The sequence below is a fragment of the Dasypus novemcinctus genome, chromosome 23 (assembly GCF_030445035.2).
Source record: "Dasypus novemcinctus isolate mDasNov1 chromosome 23, mDasNov1.1.hap2, whole genome shotgun sequence".
Taxonomy (NCBI): domain Eukaryota; kingdom Metazoa; phylum Chordata; class Mammalia; order Cingulata; family Dasypodidae; genus Dasypus; species Dasypus novemcinctus.
Genome location: NC_080695.1, coordinates 72,281,914 through 72,295,494, shown reverse-complemented (window position 1 = coordinate 72,295,494; position 13,581 = coordinate 72,281,914). Strand labels below are relative to the sequence as shown.

Below are 13,581 nucleotides of genomic sequence, written 5' to 3'. Positions count from 1 at the left end.
TTGGTTGTGTCCATTCCACATCTATGTCAAGAGGGGGCTTAGATTCCACATGGATGCTGGATGCAATCCTCCTGCTTTCAGTTGCAGGCACTCTAGGCTCCATGGTGTGGTGGTTGACCCTCTTCAACTCCATGTTAGCTGAGTGGGGTAAGTCCAATAAATCAGAGTGTAGGAGCTGAAGTCTGTTGAGGCTCAGGGCCTGGCTAGCATATTGTCAGTCCAGAGATTCAAATCCCCTAGATATATCTTAAACCCCAGCACCAACTACAATTCCAGTAAAGTAGCATGCAAGCCTCCACAAGCTAGTCTTGTCACCGCTTCTCCTCCCAGTAAATAAGTACTGAATGAGTGCTTGCTCAGGTGTGTTTCTCTTTATGTCTCTCGAGCTTAGAATTATATTTCTTGAGACCAACGCCCCTTTTGTTCACTGAGGGTATCATCAGGGTCCTTGGCATGTTGCTCATGAAATGGAAGAGGAAGCTGGAAGCTGGAGTAGAGAAGACAATCTAAGAAACCAGGGCAGGGAGTGGCTGTGGCTCCATCAGCTGGGCTCCCGTCTACCGTATGGGAGGCTCTGGGTTCACATCCCGGGTCTCCTTGTGAAGGCAGGCTGGCCCGTGTGCCGCGGAGAGCTGACGGAGCAAGATGACGCAACGGGGAAACGGACTTGGCCCAGTGGTTAGGGCGTCCGTCTACCACATGGGAGGTCCGCGGTTCAAACCCCGGGCCTCCTTGACCCGTGTGCAGCTGGCCATGCGCAGTGCTGATGGCGCAAGGAGTGCCCTGCCACGCAAGGGTGTCCCCCGCGTGGGGGAGCCCCACGCGCAAGGAGTGCGCCCGTGAGGAAAGCCGCCCAGCGTGAAAAGAAAGAGCAGCCTGCCCAGGAATGGCGCCGCCCACACTTCCCGTGCCGCTGACAACAACAGAAGCGGACAAAGAAACAAGACGCAGCAAATAGACACCAAGAACAGACAACCAGGGGAGGGGGGGGAATTAAATAAATAAATAAATCTAAAAAAAAAAAAAAAAGATGACGCAACAAAGGGAAACAAGCAGACACAGAAAAAAACGCACAGCAAATGGACACAGAAAACAAGACAGCAAAAAAATAAGCTGCAAGGGAGGGGGGGGATAAATAAATAAATCTTTTTAAAAAATAAATACAATAAAAAAGAAACCAGGGCAGGGAGTGAATGTGGCTCAAGTAGTTGAGCGCCTACCTGCCACACGGGAGGTCCTGGGTTTGGTTTCTGGTGCCTCCTAAAGAAAAAGCAGACAATGAGAAGAAACCAGGGCAAACTATTACAGATGCTTCAGAGTAAAATTGTACTTCAAATAATTTTTCCCAGGTAAACTTCTCACAGGATGGGACATTTTAGAATTTTAGTTTCATCTTCATTTTTCTTAATTCTCCTGGTACCATGTTCATTTTCTGTCTTCCCAGTTCTTAAAAATTAATGTGACTTAAACCAGTGCCATTTGTGGGGTTGGTTTCTGGAGGATGCCAAGTCAAACAGTTCCTTTATTATTAAAGCAAAGTCCCCTTGATTCCCACCCCCACGGCTTCCTCATCTATTTGCTTGTATTTTGCACTCATTGTCTGCTCATTTTTTGCTCATTGTCTGTATTTTCTTTAGGAGGCACCGGGACCCGAACCCGGGACCTTTCATGTGGGAGGTGGGCACTCAACTGCTTGAGCCACATCCGCTCCCTGTACATTTGTTTTGGCTCATTGTCTTGCTCATTATTTTTGCTCATTGTTCATTTTTTCTCATTGTATGCTCGGCTCTTTTTTTGTTCATCTGTTCGTTGTTTGTCTTCTTTAGGAGGCACCAGTAACTGAACTGGGACCTTCCGTGTGGGAGGCGGGCACTCAACGGCTTGAGCCACATCTCCTCCCAGCCCCTTGATTTTCAGCCTGATCCTTGGATCCCTGAGCTGGTGGCAAGGTTGCCCAGACTCTGTCTAATACTTGAATACAGAAATGTCCTGCCACACCCCCATACCCTGCCCAGTGGGCCTTGGGGGCAGCTTCTGTAATTCTGGAGCCACTGCCCATGCCCTGATCTGTTCACCTGCCCACATTGTGCACACCTGTGGTTTCCAGCCGTCCTGTGTTCGGTGGAAACATTTGATGGTGAGTGGGAGCCGCTGACAGTACGAGGCAGGGTGGTCTGGAAGGGGCAGGGCGGCTCCTCGAGGGTCGGCAGCTGCGGCCTTGCACCCAGCGCCCCCTCGGCCTGCTGAAAGAGGCAGGCAGAACTCAACCTCCCGCCCAGGAAAGAGCTGAATTGGTCAAAGAAAGCAAAAGAACGACACCTTTGATTTATTTCTTGTACCAAACTGGCCCAAGTGAGTTATTTCCTGTGTGTAGCCCTGGCCAAAAGATCAACTAAGATAGAAGTGTTAGGTTTTTTATGATGTTCGTTTGCTCTGCCATTAAACTGTCCTTGGGTTGTGAACTCACCAACACGTTCGTGGCTGCACGTGGGAGTCTCACCTGTCATCTCTCTTGCACACTCGGATTGAGTACTGACTGCTGTGTCATACTTGTCAGCTCACTTTGCCCTTCTGTGTATGAAATGGGAAGAATCATCTCATTCTGTATAATACTGAGAAAAGCTGACTCTCGTGTATTTTTTACTGAGTCCTAGATTTATTTTATTTTTATTTTTTTAGGAGGTACCGGGCATTGAACCCAGGGCCTCATACATGGGAAGCAGGCGCTCAGCCGCTGAGCTCCATCCACCCCCGGAGTCCCGGATTTTGAAGGAGCCCATGCTCTCGAGTCATTTCTACATGTGTCTTGAAATTCACCAAAAATAAAAAATCTGAAAGCAAAAGTTAACTTTAATTTCAAAGCAGTACTTTGTTAGTGGGAGGAGGAGGTATGTCTTAAAAATAAACCTAGGGGAGTGCACGAGGCTCAAGCAGTTGGGTGCCCCTCCCAGATTGGAGGTCCCAGGTTCAGTTTCCATGCCTCCTAAGAAGACAAACAAGGAGCAGACAATGAACAGACATCAAGCGAAAATGAGCAGGACAATGAGCAAACAACAAGCAGACAATGAGAAAGAAACAGCAACAAGGAGCAGACAGCAAGCAAACAGACAAGGGAGCCATCTCAGCGGGGTGGGGGGGTGCATAAATTAAAAAAATAAACGGATAGTTTAACAAGTGAGGAATGGTGTGATATATTGGTATTTATAAGTGGGCATTAGGTATTTCTTATCTGGACATGAGGGAAAGACCCTGGTGTGTTTTCCTTAACCATATAATTGCTAGCCATTGCTCTTTGGGGCGCCCAGAAGACCTGTCAGTAAGAGTGGCCTCAACACCTGCATGATGTCTGGATTAGACTTGGTTAGACAGTTGATGACTTCAAACCAACTTAAATCTGTAGTACATATGATTAGCATGCTTACAGACAGGTTTTGGTTAGCTCTCATCCAGCCTTCAGTAGGTCTTTGAGACTGAGATACTATGCTACAGAGATTGTTCAGATAGGAGATTTTTATTTTTTGAGATCCAGTACCATGCAGATTCTCACACCGAATGCTGGTAGTCGGAGGTTTTATTTTCCTTTGTTACGTTCATGTTTTGTTATTGTTGGATTCTATTTTTAAGTTATTTCACTTCCTCATGGGTAGGAAAAGCTTTATAGACTTAACTTAGTCTCTACCCTATCCCCCCACTACTGAAAATTTTTGATTCCCTTCTATCTCAAGTAAATGATCAGAAAATAAAACTGTTTTCTGCCTTTGAAAACATTCACTGAATGTTTCGTGGCTTTAACTCAGTTGGTGAATACTCCCTGGAACACACCTTCCCCCTCCCCAGCAGCCCTTCTTAGAACTGGGTTCCCACATCGCTGCACTGGTTTACTTTCCACCAGCTCCGCCTGGGTCTCGGAGGCTGGAAGCTGCCTTCCTTCCGGGGTGTCCTCTGGCTGGCTGCTAGTCTTCGGGGTCCTTGGCTCTTCTGGCACATGGCACGGCACGGGTGGCGTCTTTCTCTTCCGGGCACCTTGACCCCGGCTCCCGGCTGCTCCCTGGGCTTCCCTCCGTCCAGTTTCCTCTGCTTGGAAGGACTTCAGCCATATTGGACTAAGCCCCCCGCCCCCGTTCTGTTTGGCCTCACCTTTTAATATTGGATGCAGATTGGTACCTTGCATTTTTGTTGATTCAAATTACCTTAATGATGTGAAATACTTTTTTCAAGAGGGGAAGAAAGGATTTATTTTTTACTATAGAAAACCCTATCAATCTTTTGTGGCATTTCTGTAAACTCAGAACCCTAGAGGGTGGCTCTTACTTCTGTGCTGGCGTCTTGTGCAGTCGCTAAACCCCCGCCTCGCGGGCCCCGAGCTGAACTGCGGGCTTGCTCGGCCACACAGCCCTACCTGCAGGCGCCCCTCCCCAGAGGGCCGAGCGGGCTCGGGGTGGGCCCAGGCCAGGGGCTCCTGCTGTCTCTGGATTCCCGGGTTGTGCCTTGGGCCTGGGGTGCTGCTCTGTGTGCGCCCCCAGCCTCGTGTCCTGCTGGGAAGCCAGGTGGACAGGAAGGCAGAGGAGAGAAAGGTGTTGCTGAGCCCTCACCAGTGCCCGCCCCTTGGGCTTGGCGAGGTCGGAGGCTGCCCGCAGCGCTGGCGTGTGTGCCCGCGTGGCCTCGCCTCCCCTGCCTCGCCTCGCCTCCCCTGCCTCGCCACTGCCAGCTCGCAGCTGACTGGTTTTTCCTCTTGGTTAATGCCCCCATATTTCCTGATGCTGGGAGGCCTTAAAATATCATCACGCCAGGGTCTCTCTGCCCTTGACCTGGTTTGGAACCAACTCCCTCAGGAGCCTCTCGGTATGTGTTACTATGTGGCGTGACAAGGCTCTTTGGCATTGCCACCTCGCATTGATTTTAATTGTCACCTTCTGGGACAGACTGTACGCGAGCCTGCCTGGGCCTGCCTCAGCCCCTGGGGGGGTCTCCTTCTGTTGCCTTCCACTTGGAGAGCTTCCGGCTGCCCCCATGGCAAATGCAGGGGCTCTGAGGAAGGGAGACGGGGCTCTGCTGAAGTGGCCCCAGCAGCAGAGGACCCGCGCGTGGTGCCCCAGCCCTGTTGGAGAGTGTGGGTTTACACCTCCCGCCCCGGGCTGCCCCTCAAGCCACCCTCAGCAGGCGCAGGCGGACACCCCACCCCCACCCCATCCAGCCCTGAGCGTCTTCACGTAAAGAACGAGGCCAGGCGTTGCTCCTTTCACTGCTTTCTGACAGGCAGATTGCATAGTCAAAAGTGAATAAGCGGACGTGGCTCAACTGATAGAGCGTCCGTCTACCACGTGGAGGGTCCAGGGTTCAATCCCAGGGCCTCCTGACCCGTGTGGTAAGCTGGCCCACGCACAGTGCTGTCACATGTAAGGAGTGCCATGCCACGCAGGGGTGTCCCTGCATAGGGGAACCCCACACGCAAGGAGTGCGCCCTGCGAGGAGAGCCGCCCTGCATGAAAAAAGCGCAGCCTGCCCAGGAGTGGCGCCACACACAGGGAGAGCTGACGCCGCAAGATGACGCAACAACAAAAAGATGCAGTTTCCCGGTGCCACCGTATAATGCAAGCAGATGCAGAACACACAGCAAATGGACACAGAGAGCAGACAGTGGTGGGGAAGGGGAGAGAAATAAATAAATCTTTAAAAAAAAACAAACTACGTGATTCCGATCGTTCGTAGGAAAGTAAGTGGAAATAGCCAAGAAAACCTTGAAAAGGGAGACTTAGGATGGAGAACATAGGTCAGATAATAAGAAAGATTTAGAGGAGGACATGGATCAGATTTTTAAAGATACTGTAAAGCTACAGTTCATGTTTAAAAAGCTTTCGTACTGACAAGTAATAGATTAATGGAACAAAATTTAAAGTCCAGAAATACACTGACTCCATACTGAGATTTAACAGATGATTAAAGGGGCATTGCAAAGCAATGGGGAATGCTGTTGAGTTGACTTCTATACCACGAACACACCAGCTACAACCTGGAGGCAGTACTTGCAGCCTAGAGACAAAGGCACATTCCTGCTCCGAGCTGATGAAAGTCCTTAGAAATCCAGCAGAATAGGAAATTAACGGCAGAGAGTCAGGAGAGGACAGAGCGAGTTGTTCAGCAAAGAGCCCCCAGAGGGCAGCGGATGTGGCTCAAGCAAATGGGCTCCCGTCTACCACATAGGAGGCCCAGGGTTCAATGCCCAGGGCCTCCTGGTGAAGGCGAGCTGGCCTGTGCGGTGAGCTGGCCCGCACGAGTGCTGGCCTGTGCAGAGTACTGCCCCGCGCAGGAATGCTGCCCCACGCAGGAGTGCTAGCCCATGCGGAGAACTGGCGCAGCAAGATGTCACAACAAAAAGAGACACGGAGGAGAGATAATAAGAGACACAGCAGATCAGGGAGCTGAGGTGGCGCAAGAGAACGATTGCCTCTTTCCCACTCCGGAAGTTTCCAGGATCAGTTCCCGGAGCCACCTAATGAGAAGACAAGCAGACACAGAAGAACACACAATGAATGGACACAGAGAACAGACAAAGATGGGTGAGGGGAAGGAGGATAGATAGTTAGATAGATAGATAGATAGATAGATAGATAGATAGATAGATAGATAGATAGATAGATAGATAGATCTTTAAAAAAAAAAAGATCACAGACCTGACTGACAGATTCATGAAATAACGCTCAGCACCACTGGTAGACAAGGTCCCGAAAACCCCAGCAGTCATGCTCTGCCACTTTTCGCTGTTGCATTGGCAGGTGCACCCGGTGATGGCCAGAGTGCAGGAAGGGCTCTCCCACCTTGTTGGGGGAGTGAACTGGTGTCAGAGCAAGCCACACTCTGTCACCAAAGCCTTGGAGAGCAGGGAGCCTTGGGCAGGTACACAAAGGTGCGTGCAGACAGCTTTGCAAACATTTCCAAGCACCCCCAAGACCAAGGGCAGGCGATGGACAAGTAACTGGGCTCTCCGCACGCACACGCACAGGCACGGTGGAACATGGCACCTGTTGAAATGGGATACATTTATTGGGGTAGACACGTTCTGATGTTTATTGTGAGTGAAGCAGGTTACCAAACAGTGTGCACAAAGGATCACACCTCTGCCCTGCACACACACACACACACACACACACACATACATGCACTGCCCAGGAATCTGGAAGAACATAACACCTGATTTTTACTGACTGAACAGTAGGATCATGGTTTTTAAAAATATCTTACTTGGGAAGCGGATTTGGCTCAACTGATAGAATGTCCGCCTACCATATGGGAGGTCCAGGGTTCAAGCCCAGGGCCTCCTGATGCATGTGATGAGCTGGCCCACACACAGTGCTGATGCACGCAAGGAGTGCTATGCCACGCAGGGGTGTCTCCCATGTAAGGGAGCCCCACGCATAAGGAGTGCACCCCGTAAGGGAAGTCGCGAAAGGAAGTGCAGCCTGCCCAGGAGCGGTGCCACACACACAGAGAGCTGATGCAGCAAGATGACGCAACAAAAAGACAGATTCCGATGCCACTGACAAGAGAGCAAACAGGAGAGAGGGGATAAGAAGGGGAGAGATAAATATCTTTTTAAAAAAACAACTTCTTGCTTAATGCTCTTGTCTGTTACTTGTGTAGTAATTTTATTTTTTTAAGTAATGGGAATGTTTAAAATATCCTTTAGCATCAGATAGCATTTATGTGATTTTTCATAGGCTGGCTTTGGCCACTATATCCATGGTTAATTCAAAACTGCTTATTTTGGGTTTTTCCTGCAGCTGCACAGTTGGTGTGCATTTTCCTGGCTGTGGGTATTTATTTTTCACTTCCTTTGATGTAAACTGCGCCTGATTTCCTTCCTGCCAGCTTCCCGCTGCTACCTCTCCTGCCTGCCCGGCCCTGCCCTTCACCCGCCACCCTCTCCAGCCCTGCTCAGAAGGGGGCACCCTTCGAGCAGCGCCCCAGGGCTTCTCTGCACAAAGACCTTTTAGACGCTGGTGGGGGGGTGGGGGGGCCTACAGGAAACACAGCCGTGGCCATCCCAGATGAGTCTTCCTCCTCCAGACAACCAAACCCCGAAACAAACGAGCGACTTTATCTGTGCCTTGAAAACCCAGCTGGTAGGTATGCTTCCTACAGGAGATGTCTCAGCTTCCAAATTCCTAATGCCATTCCTCAGTTTCCTCAGCAGTAAAGCGGGGGTGTTAACAGCTCCCTGTGGCTGCCCCCACCTCGACAGCGGCCGGCCTGTGGAGGCTTGCAGGAAAGGCTGCCTTCTCCCCTCGCCAGCTTTCACTGCAACCTCAAGGCCTTTCAAGACTTGCTTTTACTTTGCAAAGTGCTTTCTTTTCCCTTGGTTTGATACTAATTTCGCTCAGAAACTTACCGTGTAATGATAAGATTCCAAATCTAGGCCCTTTCCCCTCCTCTGTTAACAAACTTGGAGCCCTCCTTTGTGGCGCCCGTTAATCGCGTGGTGGTGGCATCCTGAAATGAGTTGTGATTGAAATACAGATTCAGAGACAAGCAGACTTGACCGCAGTTAGATGGTCGATATAGAGAGGAGGAATATCATTCTTTAATAACAAACAGAACTGGCTGCGTAACTTGTGGGGCCCATCACAGAATGAAACTGCAGGCCTCTTGTTCAGGAGTCATTCAGGATCTCGAGACAGGAAGAGCTGAGCATTGAACCAAGTGCTGGGCCCCTCGCAGGGCAGGGCCCTGGTGGCTGCACGGGCTGCACTCCCACCAGGCAGCTCTGGGGGAAATGACCAGCCCCTGCACACCAAAGGAATCTTTTTGGACAGGAGAAAGCAGAAGTATCGACATGCCTTTAGCTGGCCAGACTGTTCTGGAGTGGGCCTTGGACACTGTATGGGAAGCCTTCCTCCTTGGCCAGCTCTCCCGTGTTGCCGTGCCAAGGTTTGCTTACAGAGCTGAGAGGCAGCGTGGTGTGGCCGGGAGAGCCCGGCTCTGGGTGGGAAGCCACCTTCCAGCGCCACCGCTGCTGGCCTGAGCTTGGAGAAGCCGTTGGCCTCGGCTCCTGGAAGCCCACGGGCCCTCCGTGGCGGTGCCTTCTGGCCACCACCAGCTACCATCTGCTGGCACGTGCACATGCATGACACCTGTTCTTTTCTTCCTTTCATATTTAGAAATTCATTGAGTTTGAAGATGCCTTGGAACAAGAGAAGAAAGAGCTGCAGGTCCAGGTGGAGCACTATGAGTTCCAGACTCGCCAGCTGGAGCTGAAGGCCAAAAACTATGCAGATCAGAGTAAGTGGCCGGGCCGCACACTGGGGCTCCAGGGCCGGTGCCGGCAGGAGGCTGCTGAGAGCCTGACCGGAAAGAGCCGAGGGCAGAGCCGGCGGGCCCATGCTTCGTTTCACCACGTCCCCCGGCCACTTGCTTCCCTCTTTTCACTGCTGTGCGCCTCTGTCATCTGCCTCAGGTCCTTTGTGGAAATAAGATAAAATAGGCCGGCCCCTTTGGTCACGTAGCACTCGCCCGGTGTGTCCATCTGACCTGTGCTGCTTCGTGGACTTCAGAGCAAAGCTCCCGCCCCCCGTCGGGTCCCTCTGGCTGTCCACCGGGGAGGGGCGATTGCCCACTGGGGGAGCACCTCTGCAGTGACAGTTCCTGGAAGGAGCTTGTGGCTGGTAAAGGGTGTCCATAGAAAATCCCATCCCCTGTAAGGAGAAGGGAGAAAAGCACTTTTGATTTTAATTGTAAGAACAACAATTATTTTAGTTTCTAGAAGTCTTTGTTGAAAATGACTTGAGTGCCAAAATTAGATTTACCCATGTCATTGTATTTTTCTGTAATGCGATGTTTCAGTGACTGGGACCTGCTTTGCTGTTTCACCCAGTTACCTTGGATAGCAGAGGCCTTCATTTCTCAGAAAAGGTCCCATCAAATCAGGAGAAACACAAGTCTGAGACCCTTGGCCCATCCCTGCCTCCAGCCAGGGCCGACAGGCCATCTGCCGGGGGTAGCAACCTACCGAAGCCCGGGGGCGGGTTGGCGGCCCACAGCACAGCAGGCTCCCCCGACACTCGGCAGAGTTTCAAAATAGAAGCAACCAAATGGCCCAATTTAGGCACACAGAGAGAACGCTTTCTCTCATTCTTCCAGAGCCTTAATATTTGCTTTACTTAAAATGTTTTTCATACATGGAAACCTTCCAGCTCTTTCCCTAGAAGGAAAAAAGCATGAACCTCTAAACTGTCGGCGGAAGTTGCACATTTGGTCAGCACCAAGCACGAGAGCCGGGTGCTAAGGGAGCAGGCCTCCGGGTCCTGTGGGCAGCGGCGCCTTGGCGTGCACGGCCTTCACGGGGCAGTCCTGAGAGGCCCTGAGACCTGGAGCCCACGCCTCTCCAGGACTGAGGCATGACCCTCAGCCTCCGCAAGGACAGAGCGAGGCTGGGTCAGGAACCCCCGAGCTAGGGAGGCGGCATCTTTCCTCCAGCAGCCACTGCCATGTGTGTGCTGTGCCGGGTCCACGAGCACTTGAAACCCTCCGAGGGAGGGACGGGCCAGCAGCGCCGGTCACCTGGACGCTTGCTGGGAGCGAAGCACCTCAGGCCCTGCCCCGAGCAGAAACCTCTGTGCTGCTGTGGGAGCCTCTGGGCACCCCCTGGGCAGCTGTGCAGAGGCCACAGATCAGCAGGGAGTGAGGCCAAAGCAGGGTGTTAGACTCATGGAACTTAGCAAAGCAGCGTAAGGCAGGCAGTGGGCGGCCGGGGTCGGGTGCAGGCACCCACTCAGCCACACAGGCGGAAGGTCCTGTGGAATGGGGTCATGTGGCTGCCCCAGGCTGTCTTTGGCTCTGCCACATTGCCCTTTCACTTGGTGGGCGCTGCAGCCAGAGCTCGGCAGAGCAAGGTGTGCACAGACGGAAGGGGCTAGGCCAGAGGCACGCTGGCCCATGGAAGAGGCAGGGCGGGGCCTCCTGGCCACCGCTGTAGTTCCCAGCTGTCCATCGTGGGCATCTCCAAGGGCAGCAACTTGGGGGTGGCACCGGCCTGTCTGCCAGCCCTGTGGGCGCACGGGCTCAGCCCAGTCAGGCCCCCTGCTGCAGGCCGGGACACCGCAGTGTGTTCCAGCGTGCTCAGCGGGCTCCTCGTCACTCTTGAGCACATCTCACAGACTCCCCTTGGGGCTTCTGGCTCTTTCCCTAAGCCCCTGCTGGCTCACCTGGACACAGCACGCTCTCCAAGTTCTCCTCTACCTCCGCCCCCAGCTGACCTGGAGAGCACACCTCTCCCTGTGGTCTTGGCGTCTTGTTTCTCCTGATAGCAGCGCCTGGTGTTCTCGGTCACAAACACTCTGTCCCACCCTGCCCACCCCGACCTGCTCAGTCAGGCCACACTCCAGCCCAGGCCCCAGGAGCCTCCGAGCCTCTTCTGATAAGAGGGTCCCCCCCTGGGCTGGAGGGGCGCCCAGCCTGCCACAGGCACCTGGAATCCCTGCCCCCAACTCCCCCGCCGAGAGGAGCGATGTGGGCGGCAGGGGGGGACCCGCGCGGCTGATGGAGCTGTGTCTTCCAGTCTCGCGGCTGGAGGAGCGGGAGTCGGAGATGAAGAAGGAGTACAACGCCCTGCACCAGCGGCACACGGAGGTACGTGCCGGCCCGGCAGGGGTCCCCAGGCGGAGAGGGGGACCCGGCAGGCCCGGCCTCAGCCCCGCTCTGCGCTGCTCGGGTGGGGTCACCACGCCAGGTTTACCTGGTGCCCTGCAGCCAGCACTGACGGGCAGCTTAGCCCGGGCTGGCTCAATGACAGCTCCCCTGAGCACCATTGTCATTCCTGCCAGGTCAGAGCAGAGAGGGGCAGCCCGGGCCGGGTGCGTCCTGACGGGGGGCGGCCTTTCTCCACAGATGATCCAGACCTACGTGGAGCACATCGAGAGGTCCAAGATGCAGCAGGGCGGGGGCCATGGCCACACGGAGGGCAGCCTGCCAGGGAGGAGGTACGGCCGGCCGCTTGGGAGGGCGGGCCCCACTCGCCAAGGCGCGAGAGCCTTCCCCCTTCACCGACTCGGGAGAGCAGGGTCCCTGAGGGGCGTGGCTCCAGGAGCACTCGCCGGGGTGGCCCACAGCCGCAGGCGGTCTTGTCTGCAGTGTGGCCGCTTCCTGTTCAGTCCCAAAGGCCCCGGGCAGCTCCCGCCTGTGGGTGGGCACGGAGGCCCAGGGCACCTCGGTCGCGGGCTGAGCTGCCTTCCCCACAGCAGGGTTGCCCCCCACGACTCGGGGGCTGTGCTGCTCCACTCGGGGAGCAGGCAGGCCTACAGGTGTCTGCTCCTTCTCAATCTTCGTGCCAGTCAAGTCAGAATAAAACTGAACTCAGTCCCCCAAGTGAGTGGCTTGTCCAGGATTTTGTTGAGGGTTTTTCCAGCCTGAGGAGTCAGCCTCTAGGAGGCCCGCGCAGGTGGCCTCTGCCTGGGAAGGTGGTCCCGCCGTTCTCACTGTCGTCAGGGGAAGGCGGGCAGGAGTTGCAGCCCCAGATGCCCCCAAGGGGCAGCCTCCAGCCGTGTGGAGTGGTGCTCCCTCTCCCGTGCAGGGGAACCTTGGGAAGCCAGGGCTGTGCTAGCCAAAGCCTCTGCGGTACGTCCGACAAAGGCCTTCGGCGCCTGGCTCGGCAGGGCTCTTGCCTGCAAATAGGACGGCCCAGGGCCCTCGGGCCTGCTGCTTTCCAGGTGACCGGCCCAAGCACTCACGCTCCCGCACTCCCACGGCTCCTGCTGTCGGGACGCACAGCACGTGGATCCGGGAAGGCAGCAGGGGAGCCGCCAGCGTGTTTTAGACACAGCCTCGCTCTTGTCGCGGGTGGAAGGACCTGCAGCCACCGTGGGTGCCTTGTTGCCGTCGATGCCAGGCCTAGTGGGGCACCCTTGGGACACGGGCTGTTTAGTGGCTGGCCCTGGGGAGGCCCTGTGCGCAGGACGTCTGTCCACTCCCATTCTGAGTCCAGAGGATTGAAGGAGCACAGCAAGCCGGAGCTCCACCTCACGGACAGGACACTGCCTTCTGGGCCCACGACGGATGCCGCCATGGGAGCCTCCAGGCCACTGGGCTGGAATTCTGACCCTGAACCAGGAGACTCGGTGTTTTTGAGGGACGCTGGATCCGAGGTGGTTCCTCCAGCAGAGGTCAGGCCACACGGGCATCTTCCACGGAGTGCCAGGCGCTCTGGACCCTTTACGCTCTTTCCCTGCCGGCACGCCCTGAGGAGGCGCCCTGGGAGGCCACAGAGGAGCAAGCCGGAGGCCAGCGGCCAGGCATGCAGCCTCCAGGCCCGGGAGGGGCAGGCGGCACTGTGCGCGCCTCAGGTCACATCATCAGCCCCAGCCCCGCGGCCTCAGCGCACACGGGCTGCGGGGGCCACAAAACGCTCTCAGCCCAGGCAGGACCCGAAGGTGCCCCGGCGTGGAGCCGTCCCTGCGGTGCAGCCCAGCCCCAGGCGCGGCAGGCCCCCGAGTCCTCGCCCGCGGAGGTGGAGGCGGGGCCTGCTCCGGACCCCGCTGTCCTTGCCATGGAGAAAGTGTTCTGTTCGGGGATGGCCCAGCTCAAGACCCCACT

At 55.0% G+C, this 13,581-nt stretch overlaps 1 protein-coding gene across 25 annotated transcripts in view; it reads left to right on the top strand.

The window, feature by feature from the left end:
- The window catches only part of MAPK8IP3 (mitogen-activated protein kinase 8 interacting protein 3), a 47,267-nt gene that overhangs the window by 6,246 nt on the left and 27,440 nt on the right, over nt 1-13,581 (top strand). For all 25 annotated transcript variants that reach the window (XM_058286674.2, XM_058286672.2, XM_058286688.2 and 22 more), the window contains exons 2-4: nt 9,156-9,276; nt 11,552-11,622; nt 11,881-11,972. In XM_058286674.2, coding sequence (XP_058142657.1) covers nt 9,156-9,276; nt 11,552-11,622; nt 11,881-11,972 — 284 coding nt within the window. The remainder of the gene's footprint in view (nt 1-9,155; nt 9,277-11,551; nt 11,623-11,880; nt 11,973-13,581) is intronic.